This window comes from Lynx canadensis, chromosome F2 (genome assembly GCF_007474595.2).
Source record: "Lynx canadensis isolate LIC74 chromosome F2, mLynCan4.pri.v2, whole genome shotgun sequence".
Classification (NCBI taxonomy): domain Eukaryota; kingdom Metazoa; phylum Chordata; class Mammalia; order Carnivora; family Felidae; genus Lynx; species Lynx canadensis.
The window spans coordinates 8,725,785-8,746,332 of NC_044320.2; the positions used below are offsets into that span (position 1 = coordinate 8,725,785).

Below are 20,548 nucleotides of genomic sequence, written 5' to 3' on the forward strand. Positions count from 1 at the left end.
GGCTGTAGTCGGCAAGGAATCTGGGTAATGCGTCTCCTTTTCTGCCAGACTGCTATTCTTTATGATGAAAAGAGAAGTGTCTCTTTGTAAGAAATTGGAGAGGCCCCACAGAGGAGGGAGGGTGGAAACAGACTCAGGGCTCGGACAGGCCCGTGTATTCCAACATTGTTTTTGTCCCCTCCCTGGCAACTGACAAAACTGACCATCTCTCTTGTCTCTCCACAGACCATCACCGGCCTTCTGCAAGAGTTTGATGTTCAGGCAAGTAGAGGGAGTGGTCTCCCGTCCCTCTTCCCTGCTCTGCCTTTTCTGTTTCCTTCTTCTTTCCATTGGTTGAAGAGCGTTGTTCGGCCACGGGGGGCAGGGGAGGGGAGGAAGTTGCGTCAGCTGGGTCTCCACAGTCAGCTCCTTCTCCCCGGAAAGAAGCTGGTTTGAGTCCTGGCCCAGGAAGCAAGAGCCCGTCCCCCCCGTGCAGGCCGGAAGGAGAGGCTGAGGTGTGGGACCCGTGCGGGAGGGAAATGGGGAGCAGTTGGGTGGGCTTGGGACCACGTGGGAAGCCGAGCAAAGGCTTGATGTTCTTGGCTCTGCTTGGGAAAGTGAACCCAGCCTTCTCTGTGGTTTACTGGCTCCATCCGCTCTCAGGGTTGGCGCAGGCACTGGGGGTGTGTCTGGAGTTTTGTCCAAGAACAAGTTTTCAGGAGAGGAGGCTGGCTGGTCTTGGCAGAGGGGAGGGTCAGAACCCCAGGAACTGTAAGCCCTGGACTCATTATCTCAAGGCTGGCATGGGTCCCACGCTGTGGGGGACCCTGATGGGATGTGTCCTGGTCAGTGTTGGGTCAATAACACACCCTAAGTCTATTTTTTTTCCAATTGTGTGTGTGTGTGTGTGTGTGTGTGTGTGTGTGTGTGTGGGTGGGTGTGGGTGGGTATGTGTGGTGAAATAGACGTAACATTCAACACCATGACCATTTTTAAGTGTTCCGTGGCATTAAGGACATTTATAACGTTGGGCACCCATTGCCACCGTCCGTCTCCAGAACTCTTTCCATCTTGCAGAACTGGAAGCCTGCCCCCATTAAACACTAATTCCCCACTGAATCCTCCTCCCAGCCCCTGGCCACCGCCGTTGCATTAAGTGATGTCATACAGTGTTTGTCTTTTTGTGATTCGCTTATTTCACTTCACCTAACCGCTTCAAGGTTCATCCGTGCTGTAGCACATGTCAGATTTCCCTGCCGTTTCAAGGCTCTATAACATTCCATTCGGTTTATCGGTTCGTCTGTCAGTGGGCACTGGCTGCCTCCACCTTTTGGCTATGGTGCATAATGCTGGTATGAACGTGGGGTACACATACCTGCTCCGGAACAGATTTGCTTTCAGTTCTCTTGGGTACACGCTCCGAAGTGGAATTATTCGATCATGCGATTATCGTAGCTATTTCAATGCTTGGGCATTGATTCGGAGAAACCTGGAAAGCATAGTTTATCTGTTTCCTCTGAAGATAATTCCTTATATTTCTGTCCCTCTTGGTAGTTTGCAAAGCGCTGTTAGGTGCTCCGATCCCAAGGCACAGGTGGTTGGTAAAGCAGAGAACGGGACCTCTGGCCCCACCTGCCGGCCCAGGCCCACCCTCTAGCCTTGAAGGCGATGGTGTCCAGGCAATGGTTTCCCAGGAGGGGGCGGGCGAGGGTGCCGCACCCTCCTGGCATCAGCAAAGGGTTGACCGAGAAGGGAAGCCTCAGCGAGGGGCTGGGAGAGACAGGATAAGGTCTACCCACATGGTCCACCAGGCGGGGCTGGCCAGCTCATTTAATCCCAGAGCTGTCCTGTGAGGTGGGAGCTTTTTTCTGATTGCCCATTCCTTTGTTCCTTTAACAAATGCCTGTTTTGTGCCTGGCATTGTCTTAGGCGCTGGGGACACAGTGGGGAGCGTGACAGGCGGCGATCCTTGTTTTCAGGAACTTAAATTCCAAACTAATCGCTCAGCACTATTGAGCCCTGAATATATGCTAGGCGTCAATTCTGAGTGCGTTGTGTGTTTTGCTGTGGGGCAACTCATAACGATTCCTGTCTCCATTTTGCAGAAGGACAACCCGATGCACAGAGGGGTTAAGTAGCTTGCCTGCAGTCTCAGGGGCAGAAAGGAAGAGGGCTGGGGTTTGATCTCAACCAGTGTGTTTCCAGAGTGCATGTTTAAAACCACGGCTTCTGACTCCCCAGAAGCGGGGGAAAGTAAACACGTCAATGCCAATGCCAATGCCAGCTACTGTAGGGGTTTTGAGGACAATAGCTCGTGCTGCGGTCTTGGGTTGAGGGGGTCTTGGGAAGGCTGTCTTGGGTTGAGGGGGTCAGGGAAGGCTGTTGGAGGAGGTGACGTTGAACCTGAGACTGATAATGATACCTGGAGCCAGTCACGTGACCAGGAGAAGATTAGGGACCGATCCTCCCATGCAGAGGGATGGCCCTACGTCACACGCAAGGCCCCCCACCCCTCACCCCTGCTTGGATTCTGAGCCTTCTGAGGGTGAGCTGAGCTCTTCGCTAAGCTAATAGGCTCAGTCTTACGAGGGGATCACAATATTTGCGCTGAATCTGAGTGCTGAATGACACCCTTTCAAGGTTGTCTCCCAAAACGTTAACTTTGTATAAAACTGTATTAATTTGGAGTGGGCTCCTAAACCTAGTTGACTCATGGTGTTTATTGAAGGTTTCCTTCCACCTTCCAGCAGTCTCCAGAACCACGGGGCGGGGGTTGCTGTGGGATTTTCCTCCGGACGATGCATTGCGCCGTGATGCCGCCTGCGTCCTGACGGGTTACTGACCACAGGCGCAGAGGCGGGCGATGACAGAGCCTTGGTCAAGGGTGGCTGCAGGGTGGGCCAGCACAGGGACTCACCAGGATTCACACGGGGCTCTGGCAGGATGTCTCCTGCCTGCTGAGGACTTCGTGGTCCCCTGTTGAGCCAGGCCAGGGCCCGGGGCTTCCTCACGCTCTCTTGCTGATCTTTCAGGGACCTGTACCATCATCCCTACTTGGCAGATGGGGAAACTGAGGCTTCCCGGTGACCAGCAGCTGTGAAGGGGCCCCACTGAACCAAGGCGGTCTGACCCTGACCGTTTTTCCTCAATTATTGCAGCGATAAACGTGGAAGGGCCAATCTGGGCTAGATTCCAGCATCGCTTTGCAATTCCTGTCGGGGGAAAAAAAAAAAAAAAAGAAAAGCCTGGCCCCGTAGATAATCTGAAGGACGCTTTGGTGGGCTAACGTTTAGCCCATTGAAGGCAAGCCGATGCGGGAGTCAGGAGTGGATGTGCCTTAGCGGTGCCCCACTGTCCTCTGTGCCTCTAGTTGGTTCCTCACTGCTCCTTGCGGTGGGGCCCCACCCAGCCCGGCAGTTCCTTGGAAGTCAAGTGTAAGGAGTCTGAGCAGCCTTTCTGTGTGTGTCCGAAAGCGGCCAATGTTATTTCTTGAAAAATATTCGGTGCTTCAGCATTTTGACTAACTCAAGCGGATTCTTTGTTCTTTGTTCTTTGTTCTTTTCCCGAAGCACAATTTTTTTCCCCCCCCCCCCCCCCCCGAATCCAAACACACACCGTCGCCCGGAGCTTAGCAGCAAGAAGCCGCTGGAGGGTCTGTTGCCCGAGCTGCTGGGCTGCCCGCCTCAGGAGAGGCCCGGCTGCGAGAGCGGTGGCCTCGTGGCCTTCTGTCTTCCTGGTGGCATCATCTCACGGCGGGCGGTTTGCTTTGGCCTGCGGGATGTTTTGGGGCAGGGTGATTGGTACCCGGGCATGTGAGGTTTTGCGACCTGCTCTTGGGACCCCACTTTACCTGTCTTTCCTGGAGAGCCTCTGGGACCCTCGGAGCACGGGGCTCGGTGGGCACGGCTGAGGTGCCGTGACTGCAGGAAGGATGTAAGATGAGGTGACTCTGCAGAGAAGTTCCTGGCGTCAGGATCTAGGTAGCTGTGTTTGCAAATTTGGCGAGTGGGGTAGGTGGGAGTGTTTCGGGTTCCAGCTTACTTCCTTTGGCTGGAATCCTGGAATCCAAGAATATCAGGGCTGGCAGATGCTTTATGATCCAGCCCTTCCCTTTCTCCTCCAGGCAGGGAGGCTTGACGGAGGGCCACTGAGGAGAGAGGAGGGGGGAGAGGGAGCCAATGCGTATCGGCACGCTGATTGTCTCAGGGCTTTCTTCCCAAGGTGGGAATGTTACCCTCTCCTGCAGATGAGAAATCAGTCTGGAGGTGTTAAGAAGGGTCCTCGCCAAAGGGTACTATAACCCTCAATTTTGGCCCATGTGACTCTGAGATCTGTGATAATCATGGGGGGTGTAATAGCTGACTTCCGGGCATTAACTGTACCCCAGAAACAGTGCTGGCCTCTTCTGTGTTGTCTCCTTGATCCTTACATCAGCCCTTAGGAGAGGTGTTAGCACCACCTTATTTTATAGTGGAGGAGACGAGGCTCAGAGAAGGTTTAGGGCATCTGGCCCGGGTCACTGAGAGCTGAGATAGATGATGAAGCCAAAGCCAGTCCCCGGGGCCAAGAGTCAAGGTCCCTATAACCAGTAGGGGGAGGGGGGCGCAATCTGCCGCCCACTGACCCTCACTCCTCCCCTGAGACAGGAAACTCTCTATGGCCCCAAATCGCCTCTCTCGTTGGCTTTGCTGTTTCTGATTCCTTCCACCTGGATCTTTAGTTATTCAAATAGTTTGATTTGATTTGGTTTCCATGGGAATCTGTGTCTTTGTGCTCCCCAGGGGTCCCTGGGCAGGGAGCTGATGTCACCCACAGGGCCTCCGGGTGCAGGGCGTCCGGGGCTGGGGCACAGGAGGTGGTAGGCAGGGTCTGCTGGGGTCTGGCTCCCACTCTGGAGCCCAGTCTGATCCTGGGGTGGGGGGGCAGCGGGGGGTGGGCAGAAGTGATTTTTCTCCCCCTTTTCTTGGAAGCGGAGCAGCTTCTAGGGAAAATGGAAACAGTGACCTTTTACTAATTTCTTTTCACACAGTTGCTTCTTGTTTTCATGCTCCCTGACTGAAGGTGGGCAGAACTCAGGCTTGGAAATCCTCAACCCACCGTTTCCCATCTCTGCCCTCCCCCGGCCCCACCTCCCAGCAAGCCCACTGGAGCTTAGAGCGAACCCTTAGTGACAGATGGCAAAGCGTTCATCTGGGTCACCGAGAAATGAGGCTTGCCTCTTCTTCTGCCCTCCTCTACGGGTTTCCTGGGGGTGCCCTCCCCGGGGGTGAGGGGTGGGAGAGGAGTGCCTCTCCCACCGAGCACCCCCATGGTGGGGCTTGGCTCTCCCCGGGTCTGTCCAGCCCAGGCTGTCAGGCTCACCGAGGGCAGATGCCCATCTCCTGGTGTCACAAGCCTGGTGCACTGGACAGAAGCGGGTTCTGATCAGCTCTGTCTTTGCTAGTCGTGTGTCCTTGGCCAGTGGCCCGACCTCCCAGGGGCTTCCTCTTCCGATCTGTAATTTGGGGGAGTATCACCACCCCTGAGAGGGTGTTGTGAACATGAAATAAACACAGCATGGGACTCAGCACGCAAGCCTCCCTCTTCTGCTGGATGGATGGATGCTGGGCGCTCCTCCCTCTCTTTTCTCTGATCCGACAAAGACCCTTCCTCCTAATTCTTTCTTCCTTAGAGAATTGGTCTTCCCCGTGGGTTCCGGCTTCCCTCTGTATTCCCAGGCTGATGCCCGTCTTCCCGCAGCGGCCGGTTTCCTGACTCTGTAGCTTTGCTATGATGTGATGACAGCATTAAGGAAACTTGAGAAACGGGGTGTGGGGGGGCAGCCACGAGTTCCACTGGACGTCTTTGAGGTCTTGTCTTCTAGGGGCACCCGGCGTGCCTTCGGCAGCCCTGGGCTCGGCTGGGAATTACGACCCGGCGGCCCAAGGGCTTGTCCTGAATCTTGACTCCGCTGTGTGTGTGTGTGCTGGGATGCACAGAATCTGGCTTTTTCCATTTGTGAAATAGCTGTCATGGCGTTTGCCCAGTAAACAGATGACTGTCCCTAGATGGAAATAGATAATATATGTTTCTTCCACATGGGTGGCCCTCCCTGGCACCCTTCGTCCCTTATCTGGTTCTTATTTAATGGGAAGGATAAGATAACAAGGGTAAGGCATAGCCAGGCCTACCCCTTCCCCACTGTGGGCCCTGGAGATGAGCCAGGAAGACGGGGGTGGGAGGGAGGGTATAATTTACAGAAAGGACGGTGATGGGGCGAGCCCTTGGCATTTTCTCTTGAGCCTCACTTGTCACGATTAGCCTTTCCTGCCCCAACAAGGCTTGAGTTCATGCTGCGTTTGACTAGCCAAAGAGTGCCCTCCGCCCTTGGCCACGCCTTGACCAAGATGTGCTAGACTGAGGGGAGGGGCAGCCCAGCGCCCCAGCTGACTTAGCGTCTGTCTCAGGGTGTCATCCCTTAGAGTCCAGAGCATTCAGCCTCTCCCCAGGGCCTGCTGGGAAGGAGAGGATTGGGGAGGGAGGTGGCGGCAGCTGGTCTCAGAGCTCCCTGGATCACTCAACCCGTTGACTTAAGCCATCGGGACCCCTTGTGGCTTCACGCCGATTATCTCTGCGATGGGCATCCATAACAAGCAGCATCGAGAGAGTTTGCAGAACACTTCCCAGTGTGTCTAGCTCGGTTTTCGTCTTGGGAGCAGCTCCCTGAGCAGATAGACTTCTTACTGCCCTCAGTTGACAGCCCAAGGGATTCCCAGACGAGTCTGGTCACTTGGCCAAGGGCACGTGCTGAATGTATCACTAGAATTAACATCCCTCCACAGATACTGCCCTAAACAAGGAGATGTGGCTTGTTGCCCCTCATCTGGAAGACCTGTGACTGTCACCCGGTCCCAGACTCCTTCAGCCTCCTGCTCTGTCTTCCTGGGCATATGGTTTTTGTCCTCATGCTCCTAAGATGGCTGCTGCACCTCCAAGCATCGCATTCATATTCCAGGGAGGAAGCAGGTGGAAGGGTGAAGGGAAAAAAAATCAAAAGGCCACGTTTGACTCTTAAAAAAACAACACAAAAACAAAACAACTGTCCTCAAAACTCCAGCAAGTTCTGCTGACATGAGTCAGAAATGAGTCTCCGGACCACCCTTGGCTACAGGGGAGATGGGGGAGGAGAGAATTTTATCAGACGCGTTGCTGGGAATTCTGTCGCAAAGGAGGGAATAACAGATGTTTAAGAGGCCAGCCAACACACTCAGCCGTGGCTTATAAAGCTCCAAAGCCAGGACTCAGCCGAAAAGACGGACACTCTTGGAGGGACACTTCGTGGTAGGTGCTGTTTTCACCAGCTGCCATCTTGCAAGCAGTGTAGACGGTAGGGATAGGGTGGAGCTGGCCAGCAGGTGGGAAGTGGCTGTGAAATGGCTCTTTGCGCGGGGGGTAGGTGCTCCAAATAAAGGAACGGGGCGGCACAGAAGGGCCTGCCCAGCCCCGTGATGTTTGTGCTGAGGCCCTTCCAAGTCAGATACCCAGCAGGCCTGCTGCATTATGGGGGCAGACACACGTCGCGGGAGGGGCAGGAGGAACCAGTGTTACTCCTTGATTCCACGTGCCAGTGTGTCCCCCGCGCATGGCTGTAGACGGCTGGTCCCTGGAGATGCCGGGGAGACAGAAAGCCATCTGCGGTCACATCAGCGTGGAGGGGGAGCGGGGCTGGCTTAGAGAATCACAGTGCGCCTTCTGCATTGAAGGCTTCCTTTCTTCGTGTAGCGCCGGGCACACAGGGTAAAACAGAAGTCAAAGGGCACAGGCTTTGGACCGTCTCGGGTTCGAATCCCGCCGTGCTCTTCCAGCTGTGTGACCTTGGACCGATAACTTACCCTCTCTCGGCCCGTCTCCTCCTCTGTAAAATGCGGGCAGGTGTCACCCAGCGGAGGTGCTGCGTGCCTTCAGGGACGCAGCGCTCAAGGCAGGGCCTGGGTACAGCGGGAGGGCCGACTTGGTGACTCCTGGCCGCCCTGTGCCGTCTCTTCTGCGCCGTCAGAGAGCGCCTTTTCCAGAGGAGGTGAGAGGAAAACTCTTGTGCCCTGGCTTTTCTCTGTTGCACGCTTCTGGCTGGATCTTGTCTGTGAGCAGGGACTTCTGGGATCTGGCTCTGAAGCGTGCAAGGGCTGAGGTTGGAGACCCGGCTGACGGAGGAACCGAGTGTGTATTTCCAGCCCCCGTCTTAGCCAGAGAGAGGACCCTTGACGAGCCCCAAGACGGGCGCCTTCCCGTATCCGGCGGAGGCCAAGGAGTATGACGGTGCCTTCTCTTTGGGAGAACGTGGGGGATTGTGAGGTAGGTCCCTCCCTACAGGACACGAGATAGTGATTCATCGCCACGGAGACAGAATGTTCCTTTGGGTCTAAAGAGGACAAAGGCGCGTGTTTGTGAGTGTTTGAATTCCTCCATCCAGTCTCAGGCTCAGTCTTGGCTTTGGCCAATGGAGAGAGACCACCAGGGCTGGCTCAGAACTGTGTGTGTGCGTGTGTAAGCACATGTGTGTGGATATGTGTGCACAGGTGTGTATACATGGATGTGTACACACATAGGTGTGCACATGGGGGCTTGCGCATATGTATGTGCACGTGTGTTTTGTGCGTGCATGTGTGCATTATATGCGTGTGCGTGCATGCATGCATCTGTGACTTAAGGAATGAGCACAGGAAAGATCGCACTTGGCCTTTCCTCTTCCTCCTGCCTGTGTGGGCTGGCGGACACAGAAGGGGAGGCCTGATGGGCCCAGCACCGGCACGAGGGCCCGGAAGACTCAGGTTCTGATCCTGGTTCTGCTACTACAAGCTGTGTGACCTTGGGGAAGTCTCCTCAATTTCTTCATCTGTGAAACGGGATAGATAGGCATAGCTGGGGGCGTGGAGGCTGGGCTCCCTGCCTGCCTCTTGGCGGGCACTTGGCAGATGTTGCCCCTCAACGTGGGCTCACCCAGACCCAGGGGACGGTGCCGCGCCTACGCATCTGTACCGCGTCCTTTCCGCTTTCGGAGACCGGATGGGTCGTGCTTCCAAATAAGGCTGGCCATGGCCGAAGCTTCTCCTGCCCGGACCGAGGTTCGGGCTAGGGGTGAGGCGGCGGGGCCACGGCCACGACACTCCCGTGGTTCCTCTTGGGGGTAAAGCGTAGGGCTCAGTGGGGCTCTTGCAGTCCCGGGAGGTTTTACACCGATCTTGGGAGACGTCACTGCAGTCCCGGAGCTTACGAGAGGCTGCTTGCCGAGACTCTCACGGCCAGTTAAGGGGCAGAGTGGAGCCTGGACCCAGAAGAGTCAGGACTTTCTAGAGAAGTTATGTTACTGCGGTCATTTGGTCTCGGGTGTTTCACCAGCGGCCTGGTGCACCTGCTCTGCGCTCCGACCGTGTGCCAGGCCTCGGGACAGAACAGTAAGCGGGGCAGGGGCAGCGCCTCCCTTCTTGGACAGATTCAGTTCTGGCTCCACGGCCGTGTAATTTTAAGGCCTCCACAGAGATGAGTCAACTCATCCCCACCCCTGGGTGCTGCCAGGGACATCCCTGATGCAGCCGGCAAGGGTCCCATATCTGCCACCAAGATGGCGTCCAGGCACCGCACTAACGACGTCTGCCACCACGTACGAAGGGTGTCCTTTCCTCCCGGCACTGTGTCTCGGACCACAGGGTGACCTCCTCTCCTGAGAAGCTGGGGCGAGGGGGCCCACTCCCGTCGTACAGATGGCGACCCAGGGCCCAGAGGGGTCGAGGGAGGGCAGGGCTCGGCTGTGTACCCCGATGACCCCAGGCTGGCGGGCGCTGCCTGGCCTGGCCTATTTTTAGAGGGCGCCATGTGGGTCAGCTGGGGAGACAATGGAGAATGTGGCCCTCTCAATGGGCCATTGTTCCCAATCGGCTTCAACGCCAGGGCTGGGCCCAGCAGATGATCCGTGGCCCCCACTGGGGCCCAGGCTGTTGCTCCCTCGTCTGTGGATTTTTCCACTGTTTTCCCCGTGTTTATATAGGCGCAAGCCAAGGGTCGGGCACTGAGCGGAAGAGGGAGGGGGCCAGGATGGTGGGCTCCGTGGTCGGGAGACTCCCTCTGTGGCAGGTGATGAGGCGGGAGGCTCAGGAGGACCCTTGTGATGGGGCCGGGCCTGGGCGCTGACAGGGAGGGGGGTCCCCTCCGCGCTGTGCCCTGGGTGGGCCCGTGGGCCTCACCTGGTGACCGCTCACGCACCCCGGGACGTTCCATGGTTCTCCCGTCTCACAGACGTGACGGCAGCCTGGGCGCTCCCCCTTGGTTGGTTATCCGGCACCCCACTTGCTTGCTTCAGGGGTCTTCGGGGTGGGGGCTGGAAGCCCCCACGTCCCCGTGCTCGGGATGGGGGAGGGAGCGGCTTCTTGCTAGAAGCACGGGTACCGTGCTCCCCGTTCTAGAGGTGGAGCCTGAGAACTGGGGCGTATGTCCTTATTTTTGAGCCAGGTTTCCCAGATCGACAGCCCAGACGTTGACCTCAAAGGATGCTGGGGGTGGGCGCTACCCTGCTCCCCTTCCCACCCTGCCCCTCCCCCCTCAGTGGGTTCTACACCCTCTTTCTTGCTGGTCCCAGAGCACCATGTCCGCACGTAGCAAGCTCTTGCCACGTGTTCCCGCAGGCCTGGGGCCCACCCCGCTACCCCAACACTAGCTTGTGAGCTCTTACCGACTCCTCTCGGCACACGCATACAGTAGGTGCATAATAAATGTCTTTGGGTAAAGTCGCACTGGCTTAAGTGGAGAAGGAGCAGGGGTGGGATTTGGTCCCCAGCCTGGTAGACTGTGTGCGTGTGGCTACATCACTCTGCCTCAGAGGTGACCCCTCACAGGCCTGAGATCAAGGGGCTGCAGGCACAGTCCCTCCTGCCGTGTCCTGTGGGCCTCCCGGCATCCCCCAGGGCTGGCAGGTCCCAGGCCCGTTTCCATTGTGCAGGCAGCTGGGGGAAGGGGCTGCTTGCCCAGACCCACAGGGGTCCTAACTGGGGGGTCTGGCCTGTTTCTTCTTCTCGCCCGTGAGGGCGGGACACAGACCTCTCCCCTGCACTCGGTCAGTGACCGATATGATTCACATCTAGGCTGGCTTCTGGGAGCAGGTTAGACAGCGTCTGGAGTGTTCCCTCTTTGGGAAATGAATGTCAAGCGCTAATCTAACGTGGCCTCCTAAGGAGGGAACGTGGTTTGAGTCCTCGCGCCTCTCAGACTGTGAGGGAGTAAGAAGCGTGTGGGGAACACTGGCCTACCGGGTGGGTGGGTCCTGACCGTGACTCTGGGCAGCCGACTTGGCTTCCCTGAGCCAGGGTGGCAGCATCTGCCAGCTCGGGGATGTGCCACCCTCGCAGGGCCCTTGTAGGGATGCAGGGCGTAGAGGGAAATGGCTCAGCGCCTCCCCTAGAACGTGGGAGCTCTCAGGGTCCTGTCCCCAGCATGCTGGTGACCTCCCCCGTGCCCGCACCAGGTAGGAGGAGAGCCAGGAGTTGGGGGGGGGGGTGTGAGGATGCAGGCAGAGAGCGCTTGGAAGGGGAGGTCACGGCTCTCAGACATGAAGAGGGACAGGTCCTTGGAGCCCCTGGGGGACCTTGAGGAAGGTGGGAGCCCAAGACGGGGGTGGGCTGAAGGTGAATCGAAGCAGTGGGTTGAGAAAATTCATGAACGCCACCCTTTGGAGAAGTTTAGTTAAAAACTGGCAGGTGAATTTATGGGCTTGGAATCAAGGCAAGGCGATTTTTTTTTTTTTTTTTTTTAATTAGGATAGAGGAAAAGTAAACATGTCCTCAGATCTTTAAAAAAAAAAAAAAGAAAAGAAAATCACAGTATAGTCCTGAGAAATGTGGGGCTGACTGGCTGAGGGAGCCAGCTTGAGGACACAAGCTGGAGCACCGGCCTTGACCAAGGGAAGAGGGACCCCGGCCCTCCAAGAAGGGAGGACAGGACAGAGACGGCTATGGCATCATTGAGGATTCTTGTCGTCAACTCAAAATGCCTTAAGGGGGCTTGGAAGTTGTTGGCCTGTGGTCCGAAAATCCTAGATGGTGGATGCCGTGAGCAGGACCTCCTTTCTGTCTTTTCCGTCTCTGGGCTGGCTGTGTGTGCAGACAGGCCCTTGCCTCATGGGAACAACATGGCTGTTGCAGATCCCCCCGCCTCCCAACACTGCTGGGTCAAGTCTAATCCACTTCCCCAATAGCTGCGGTTGGCTCTGGTTGTCCTGACTCAGCTCTTCTGCCCTTCTGTGAACCGGTCCTGTAGCTGGGAGGGGGAATGTATGAATTAGCCTTGGCCCGTGAAACATGGGCAAGCGTTGTCAACAGACCCACTAGGATGGACGGTGAGACTGGAGTGGATTCCCAAAGGAAATTGGGGGCTGTTCTTGGAAGTAGGGATTGAATTTGGGGCAGCCCCAGGCCGTCAAATGCTAGTCACCGTTGTAATGACCCTGTGGGACGGGTGAGACTTGGGAGCAGGTAACCTAGGAAGCTCGTGCTTTGATGACCTCAGTTTCCCAGATGGAGAAACCAAGGTCCTGGGCAGAGAGGGCCTCTGGGGCTGGGGCTGGTGCCTTCCCCAAGTTCTGTGCAGTTAATGGCACAGTCTGAGCCAGGACTCTCTTCTTCCTCCTGGCTGAGTTCTCCTTCCCTCCATGGTTCTTGGAGTGGTTTCTCTGGTCAGAGGAATCTGCTGCCCAAAGGCCAGTGCCCTCCTCACCGAATGAGAAACGTACTCAGAACTTCCTCAAAACACAGCTGGAAATACGCGGGGCGCCTACAGTCGGCAGTCACAGCCGCACTGATGCTCCAAGTGCCACATCACAGGCCCCTCTGTCCTCTGTCTTTCCTCAGGAGCAGGACATCGAGACTGTGCATGGCTCCATTCACGTCACGCTGTGCGGGACCCCCAAGGGAAACCGGCCCGTCATCCTCACGTACCACGACATTGGCATGAACCGTAAGTTTCCGGGAGTCTCTGTTTCTGACGAGCCAGTTCCCGCTGGGGGTGGACGAATAGGACAGTAGGAAGGGCTGGTGGCAGGGAGTCTAGATGTTTCTCTCTTGCTGGCACTTCCCGGAGCTGTTGGGGGAAGGGATCTTGCCACAGACTGGAAGAGTCTGGAATGCACCCCATGGGACACGGAGTTGTCGGTGCGCCTGGGTGTGCTGGGAACCCGGGCTCTCCCCTGTCCGCGTGCGACAGTGACATCTTTTGAGCAACGTGTACTGTGGTTTTTAGTATTTTCACCGAGTTGTGCAACCATCAACGTACCCCATTTAAGAACGTTTTTATCACTCTGAAAAATCTGTACCCTTGATCTGTCGTGCCCCAATCTCCCTTACTCCCCAGCCCCCGGTAGGCCCTAGTCCGCTTTCTGCTTCTAAGGGTATGTGTACTCTGGACGTTTTCTGTATATGGAATCTTGCAGTATGTGATCTTTTGTGACCGGCTTCTTTCCAAGTTCATCCATGTCGTGGCATGTGTTAGCCCTTCCTTCTTTGTGGATGGATGACATTCCATTGAGTAGATACGCCATACTTTGTTTACCCATTCTTCAGCTGATGAACACTCGGCTGGTTTTTCCTTTTGGGCTGTTCCAAATAGTGCTCCCATGAATGTGTACAATGCATTCTTGAGATTCCCAGGAAGTGTCCGCCTATGTGGGTCCCCCATTTTTCACGGACGCTAAAGGCACAAGATCTACTGCCTGTGAAAATCACACAGAATAGAAGTGAATATTTCTGCCGGTGATTCGGAAGGCGTTTACAGCCCTCAGGGCCAGGCATCTCTGTAAACCTGAGTGTTGCAAGCTGTGCAAGTGTGGTGGTGTTACGCCCCCGTTAGAGATGCTCACGGTCATCAGTAAGCCAACTGGGGAAACGAAAGACCCTAAGACCTCTGTGGCTATACGCGATATACATCTATTCCTAACTCATGTAATAACTCTGGGCATTCTGTGGGGCATCTTTCGCGTGGGGATTCCGGGACCCAGGCTCCTACCAGCTGTGGCACCGCCATCCCCTGGGGTCTTAGCGGCTTCTGCATCTGGCAGGTGACTACAGAGGGAGAAACCTACAGACCGGGCAGCAGGTGTTAACAAGAAACAGCGAGCACTGTGTGCTATTGGCCAGAACCTGGTCACATGGCTGCCTCTCATTGCAAGGGAGGCTGGGAAATGTAGTCCTGCTGTGTGGCCCAGAAAGAAAATGGGGATGGTTTGGTGACCAGGTGGCCATCTTTGCCTCAGGCCCTCAGCAGTCAGGAGACTCCTCCAAGGCCACGTAAGGAGTGAGGCTGTCCGAGCTTTATCTCCTAAGCTCCTCCTTGTTTGAGAATTGTGTGCCCTGGCCATTATTTCCGGCGTGAGGCTTTAGGAGACCCAGACAGAAAGAGAATAGCGGTGCGGCAGCCCGGTCCCACACTGGGGACATCACAGCCACAACTGATAGGGGAGAAGCAGGGCCCGGGATGGGAGTCTCCTCCCAGCACCAGCTGGAGGCTTAAGCTTCAGCCGCCAGCACATACAGCAAAGTTTATTGACCATTTCCACCTCCGTGCCCACTTGCCTTTCATCACCCGAGGGACGGGGCAGGGGGGAAGGAGGCGAGCTTCTTTCCTGTGTGTTCATCCCCCCCGATGAATGGGGGTGAAACCAGCAAAACGCCTCACGTGCTGCTGAACACCCTAATGTATTCTCTCCTTCCTTCTTCCTTGTCTCTGTCCCCTGCCTGTTCTGCAGACAAAACGTGTTACAACCCCCTTTTCAACTCCGAGGACATGCAGGAGATCACACAGCACTTTGCTGTGTGCCACGTGGATGCCCCTGGCCAGCAGGACGGTGCTGCGTCCTTCCCCGTGGGGTAAGACCTGGAGCCTGGCACCCCGGGAGGCGGAGAGGATGGCCGCGCAGGTGGATGGGGGGCGGGCGTTAGACTGGGTTTTCCATTTGTTTTATTGAAAAAAAAAAAAAAAAAAAAAGAAAGGAAAAGAAGAGAAAAGAAAAGAAAAAAAAATATATATATATATAAAACTTAAAACGTACCATTTTAACCATTTTTGCGTGTGCAGTTCAGTTGCATTAAGCGCATCGGGCATTCGCACTGATGGGCAGTCATCCCCACCGTCCCTCTCCAGGCCTTGTCACCATCCCAAACCGAAACTCTGTCCCTCTGAAACACTAACCCCTCATTCCCCGCCACCACCCGCCCCTCTCCTTTCACCCACCCAGGTAGCTAGTTTGTTAGTAGGTGGGCATGAATGACCTGGGCAGGACTGAGTGGGAGAGGACCTTGACGAGCAAAAATAGTTAGGAGAGAGTTCTAGAAAGGTTGGAAGAAAAAGAGAGGGGATGATAGGAGATTATATTGATGAAGTCCTTCCTGTGGTCCGGGCTTAATTTTTATACGCACATGTCACTTGCACTCAATCCTTACGGCTACGTGGCTGGTGTTGTTCGCTCCAGTTCCTGGGTGAAGGAACCGAAGGGTGGAAGGGCTAAACATTGCTCAAGGTCACACAGCTAGTTTCACTGGGGGAGTCGCAGAGTCTGCTGACTCCAAGGATCGCGTTCTCGTTAGAACGTCAGGTTCACTTGTCCGAGGTGTTTACACCGCCTGCTCTCCCCAGCGTGCAGCCAGCGGACAAGCTGACGGGTGCACGGGACAGTTAGTGTCACCGGTGGGAGTCAGACGTCTCAGAGGCACCTCCGTGCAATGCTGTCATTAAGCCAGGATGGGAGCGGGTTCTTGGGTTTCAAGTCTCCCAGAAGGGACCTTCCTGGCATTCGCAAATAGATTTCCTTATTGGTGTTCAGAATTATCCTTCATAATCAGCCTTTATCAGAGTAGGCATACACGGGGCCAGGACCCAAAATTAAAAGCTTTCTAATACAATGGGATACCGTTACCTGTTAACTAGCAGATGGAACCAGAGATCTGTCAGGAAATCCATTTTTATTCGGAGCCGCGGTGTGAAAGACTTGAGGTAACCTGGTGGCTCTTAGCTCTCCACGGGGAGATTTAAAAAGTATTCTAAGATTGGGGCCTCACCCCCTGGAATTTTCATGAAGTTGACTTGGAGGCCAAGCTGCAGTGTATTTGTCCCTCCTGCCCCGCTCCCCTTTAGCAGGTGATTTCAGTGCGTGGCTGGTGGGAACTCAGCCTGAACAGGCCCTGGCTTCTTCCCGCCACCTGGAGTCGGGGGTCTCCTAACACGGGGTGCCGTGTGCACCTGCTCTGACGGCAGCCGAGGCCTTGGTGAAAGGGATGATTCTTCGAGTTCTTCCGGGGAAGACGAGAAAGGGAATGAGAATGTGCAAGAACTCTGGCTGAGGTTGTGGGCCCTTGGTGAGGCAGGGCTCTCCGGTCTCCTTTCTGGAGATTCCAGGGAGGTGAGCGCACGGTGGCTTGTGAGGAAGCAGAGGGAACAGCAGGTGCGAAGGCCAGGAAGAGAGCGGGCCCAGAGGTGCCTCCAGAGACGCGGGGGGACAGGGTTGTTCTTGGACGAGAGGAAGGAACCAGCCTGGGAAGTGGCTCGTTATAGTCCCGGTGTCTGACAACTGGTATCCCCGCTGGAGAGGTGGGCACAGTGGGAACAAGAAACCCCTCGTGGGCCCTGCTGAGGACTTGGAGAACAACAGGAGACTTGTTCCCTGCGTTCCGCGATGGGAAACCTCCGCCTTAATGCACGGACTCGGGACAGCCTGCAGACTCCGTGGTCTCCAGCGTGGGTCTGTCCTCACCACTCCCGCCTTCTCCATCCCTGCGGTCGTGATCCAGTTTTGACAGAGGGGAGCCTCCCCCGCCGCCGCCCAGCCCTCTGTTAACAGGAGCTGTGGGCCCAGAAGATGTGTGAATTGAATTGAAGCGTCCCAGTGCCTTAAAATCCCCCTGGCTTATCCATTTCCCAAAGCCCCCCGGGCCCAGCTCATCAGCGTGGCCCAGTTCTCTGCAGTCTCTCCAAGCTCCTTGCGGAGCATCTCTGGGGGACACGGGCGAGAGGGGAAGGACTTCCCCGTGGCCCAGAATGTCCTACGGGCGAGCTGCCGGGAGGCCTCCTTTTGGGAGGTGAGCACAGGAGTCTTGAAACCCCAGAGCCCACGTGGGATGCCGTGCCAAGTGCCCGCCCGGCCGGGAAGCCAAGTCACTTACCCCAGCTTCGGTGATGTTTCCGATCTGTGCGCTGGGGCAAATCACGGCAACCTCACAGAGCCGTTATCGTGAAGGATTAAATGGGCTTCTAATGCTCCTCAAATGCTTGGTGCGGAGCAAGGAAGCAATCGATCGAGGGTCAGTTTACAAAACGGGGAGGATTGGATGGGGTGTGGCCTTGCACGGGGCAGGGGCTGTGCAGGCAGGTGCACGTCGCTCACTGCTGGGAAGGAGGGCTGCGGGGGGCCGGGCAGGGGGCCTGGGCGCTGGGGCCAGGGTGTGCGTGGGCCCTGCCCTTCCGGCGTGTCCCTGTTTGAGTGATTCATTTCCCCTGGGGTCTGGCTCTCGCTAATGGCCTCTGTATGGCTTCTCCCAAGGTACATGTACCCCTCCATGGACCAGCTGGCTGAAATGCTTCCTGGAGTCCTCCACCAGTTTGGGTAAGAGTGACAGATCTGCTCCCGCACCAGCCTGCCTTCTCGCTTGCGTCTCTCCCTTGGCCTTGACCCGGCCTGGCCACTGAAATGGCAGATTTAAAGGTCAGGAAAGGAATTAGACCTCACACTGGGTGAAACTGTTTTCAGACAGTCTCTCTAGTCTGTCTCTCGCCGGCTGGGCTTTTCCCCTTGAGCCAACACATCACCTGCAGACAGCCACCCTGCCCATCCTTTCCGTGCCCCTTCCTCTTTCGCCACTTTCTCTTACCGACGGAATGTTCTGGAATAGGGTTGCCCCAGCCCTCGGTTTCTCCCTCCAGGCTGTGTTTCTCCAGAGCTCTTTCCCTTTTAGTTGGGCCTTCTGTGTGAAGATAATACCTCCGAGTTCTTGCCCGATTTAATTCCATTCCGAGTTTTAGAACGTAAAATAGAGCTCCAGAGCGGGAAGAAAGCAGTGCCATGACGCGCCCTCCCGTAAATGTCAGACGGTCTCTCAGCGCTCGGGCTGCAGTCGGGGGAGAAGCAAGCAGGAGGGCCGAGTCTCTCCGAGGTCATGGTCTTTGTGAAGCCGTAGCACTTGATGTGTTTCGGGTCCTCCAGTCACATCACGGCAGCGTGTCCCCACTCTGTCCGGCTCTCCAGCCACGCTCGTGATGCCCCCCGGGACAGATGCTGCGGGCGGCGGGGTTCCTCGGGGACCAGGAGCGGGGCAGGTGTTAAGGGGGTCGCTAGGGCTCCCCTCGCTCATTCCTTCTGTGACGTGAGTTTTCACCTCTGCTTCCAGGCTGAAAAGCATTATCGGCATGGGGACCGGAGCAGGCGCCTACATCCTCACGCGATTCGCGGTGAGTTCTTGGGCATCTTTAAAAAAAATGGCATTTTATTTTATTTTATTTATTTATTTTTTCAACGTTTATTTATTTTTTTTGAGACAGAGAGAGACAGAGCATGAACGGGGGAGGGGCAGAGAGAGAGGGAGACACAGAATCGGAAACAGGCTCCAGGCTCTGAGCCATCAGCCCAGAGCCCGACGCGGGGCTCGAACTCACGGACCGCGAGATCGTGACCTGGCTGAAGTCGGACGCTTAGCCGACTGCGCCACCCAGGCGCCCCAAAAAATGGCATTTTAAACAAAATTAAGTCAGGATGGAGGAAGACAATTGGAAAAGCGTCACAAAGCCCAGAACGAGGAAAGAAATGACCCGTGATTTCATTTCCGAAGGGAGATTCACAGTTCACAGTGTGGTTTGTGGTCCAGAGTCGTGTGTGTGTGTGTGTGTGTGTGTGTGTGTGTGTGGACCCAGCACGTACTTGAAGCTTTCCTTTTTCTTTTTCTTTTTTTTTTTTAATTTTTTTAATGTTTATTTATTTTTTGAGAGAGAGAGAGAGAGAGAGAGGCAGAGCATGAGCAGTGGAAGGGCGGAGGGAGAGGGAGACCCAGAATCCGAAACAGGCTCCAGGCTCCGAGCTGTCAGCACAGAGCCCGACGCGGGGCTCGAACTCACAGATCATGAGATCATGACCCGAGCCGAAGTTGGACGCTCAACCAACTGAGCCACTGAGGCGCCCCACTGAGAAGCTTCTGTGATCCTTCTAGGAATCACACTTTGGAAATACTTATCTAAGTCAAATCCTGTAACAAACACAATACCCACTTTTTTTTTTTTTAATCTTTTTAATGTTTTTATTTATTTTGGAGAGAGGGAGACAGAATCCGAAGCTGGCTCCAGGCTCCGAGCTGTCAGCACAGAGCCCAACGCGGGGCTCGAACTCACGGACTGTGAGATCATGACCCGAGCCGAAGTCGGACGCCCAACCGACTGAGCCACCCAGGCGCCCCTAAAGCTTTTCTTGAATGCTCCTCAAACGCACTCTTTCATCACTGGTTTCGCTCACCTAGCAGTGGCTTGTGGACAGGTCCCCACGTCACCGCGTGGTCTCCTATGCTACCTTGGTGATACCCCCATGGCTTTTGGGTCCTGGCTGATTCTGTATTAGAATCAGAGACACATGGCATTCACGGGATCGTGGGCCCAAGCCAGGTCCTGCTGAATGTCACGTACCCTTGCCAAACACTCGTTTGGAAACGCAGCCACGCTCATTTATGCGACCGTGTGTTTTCCGACCGCCCGTTATTTGCTGGGCTTTGTCAGGGGTTAGAGACGCTGGTGTGGATAGAACTTGGCCTGACCGTCTAGGCTCTGAGCAGACCAAGGAAGGTCTGTATTCTACGTTAGATGGATGTATCTCCCAGGAGCGGTCACTAAAGAGCGGCTACCTGCCCTGCCTCACTTGGAGGCTGGAGGTCTGGTACACCCCCCTGAGGGCTGGGGAAGAGGAAGTGCGGGCAGAGGCGCCTTGCCCGAGGCAGGTTTGCCAAACACGCACTCTTGTACTTCCTGCTTCCTCCCCCCAGGCTTTCAGGGGCTGGGTCCTGTGTCTGCTGAGCTGGGGCCTCGGTTTTGCAAGGTGGGGGAGGGGGGGGTGTGGGATTTGAAGTCTCTTGAGAGCAGCAGGCCCTTTCCTGGTATTTTCTCAACCTTTGGTTTGACCTTTAGAAGTTGGCGGCGGCTGAGATTTCTGGGCTGCCGCTCACCTTGTGTCTTGAATTAACAGTTGAACAACCCGGAGATGGTGGAGGGCCTCGTCCTCATCAACGTGAACCCTTGTGCCGAAGGCTGGATGGACTGGGCCGCGTCCAAGGTGAGGCTGGGGGCCAGGGCCAGGCAGGTGGAACAGTGTGCCCTCCGAGACCTCTCCTGGCCTGTGCGCCCCGCCCCTCCCCTTTGCTTTGCTTGGAACAACAAACGTGACCTGGGCTGTTTGCCCTTCCAAAGATGTTGGTAGGATGCTGCGGTCTAGACCAGACACGCCACGGGGACGTGAGCGCTCGAGCCAGCTTAGATCAGCGTAGCTTAGGTTAAGAGGTATTTGCTGAGGACCTAACACGTACTGGACTTT

The 20,548-nt window shown here is 55.8% G+C and overlaps 1 protein-coding gene and 1 long non-coding RNA gene across 3 annotated transcripts in view; both read left to right on the forward strand.

The window, feature by feature from the left end:
• NDRG1 (N-myc downstream regulated 1) overlaps positions 1-20,548 on the forward strand; it is a 55,598-nt gene that overhangs the window by 15,524 nt on the left and 19,526 nt on the right. For both annotated transcript variants that reach the window (XM_030304367.1, XM_030304368.2), the window contains exons 3-8: positions 226-261; positions 12,852-12,957; positions 14,741-14,861; positions 17,528-17,590; positions 18,372-18,432; positions 20,204-20,290. In XM_030304367.1, coding sequence (XP_030160227.1) covers positions 226-261; positions 12,852-12,957; positions 14,741-14,861; positions 17,528-17,590; positions 18,372-18,432; positions 20,204-20,290 — 474 coding nt within the window. The remainder of the gene's footprint in view (positions 1-225; positions 262-12,851; positions 12,958-14,740; positions 14,862-17,527; positions 17,591-18,371; positions 18,433-20,203; positions 20,291-20,548) is intronic.
• LOC116737875 lies at positions 5,482-12,256 on the forward strand. Its single transcript, XR_004343164.1, has 2 exons — positions 5,482-7,299; positions 8,107-12,256. It is a non-coding gene; the product is annotated as an uncharacterized LOC116737875 (long non-coding RNA).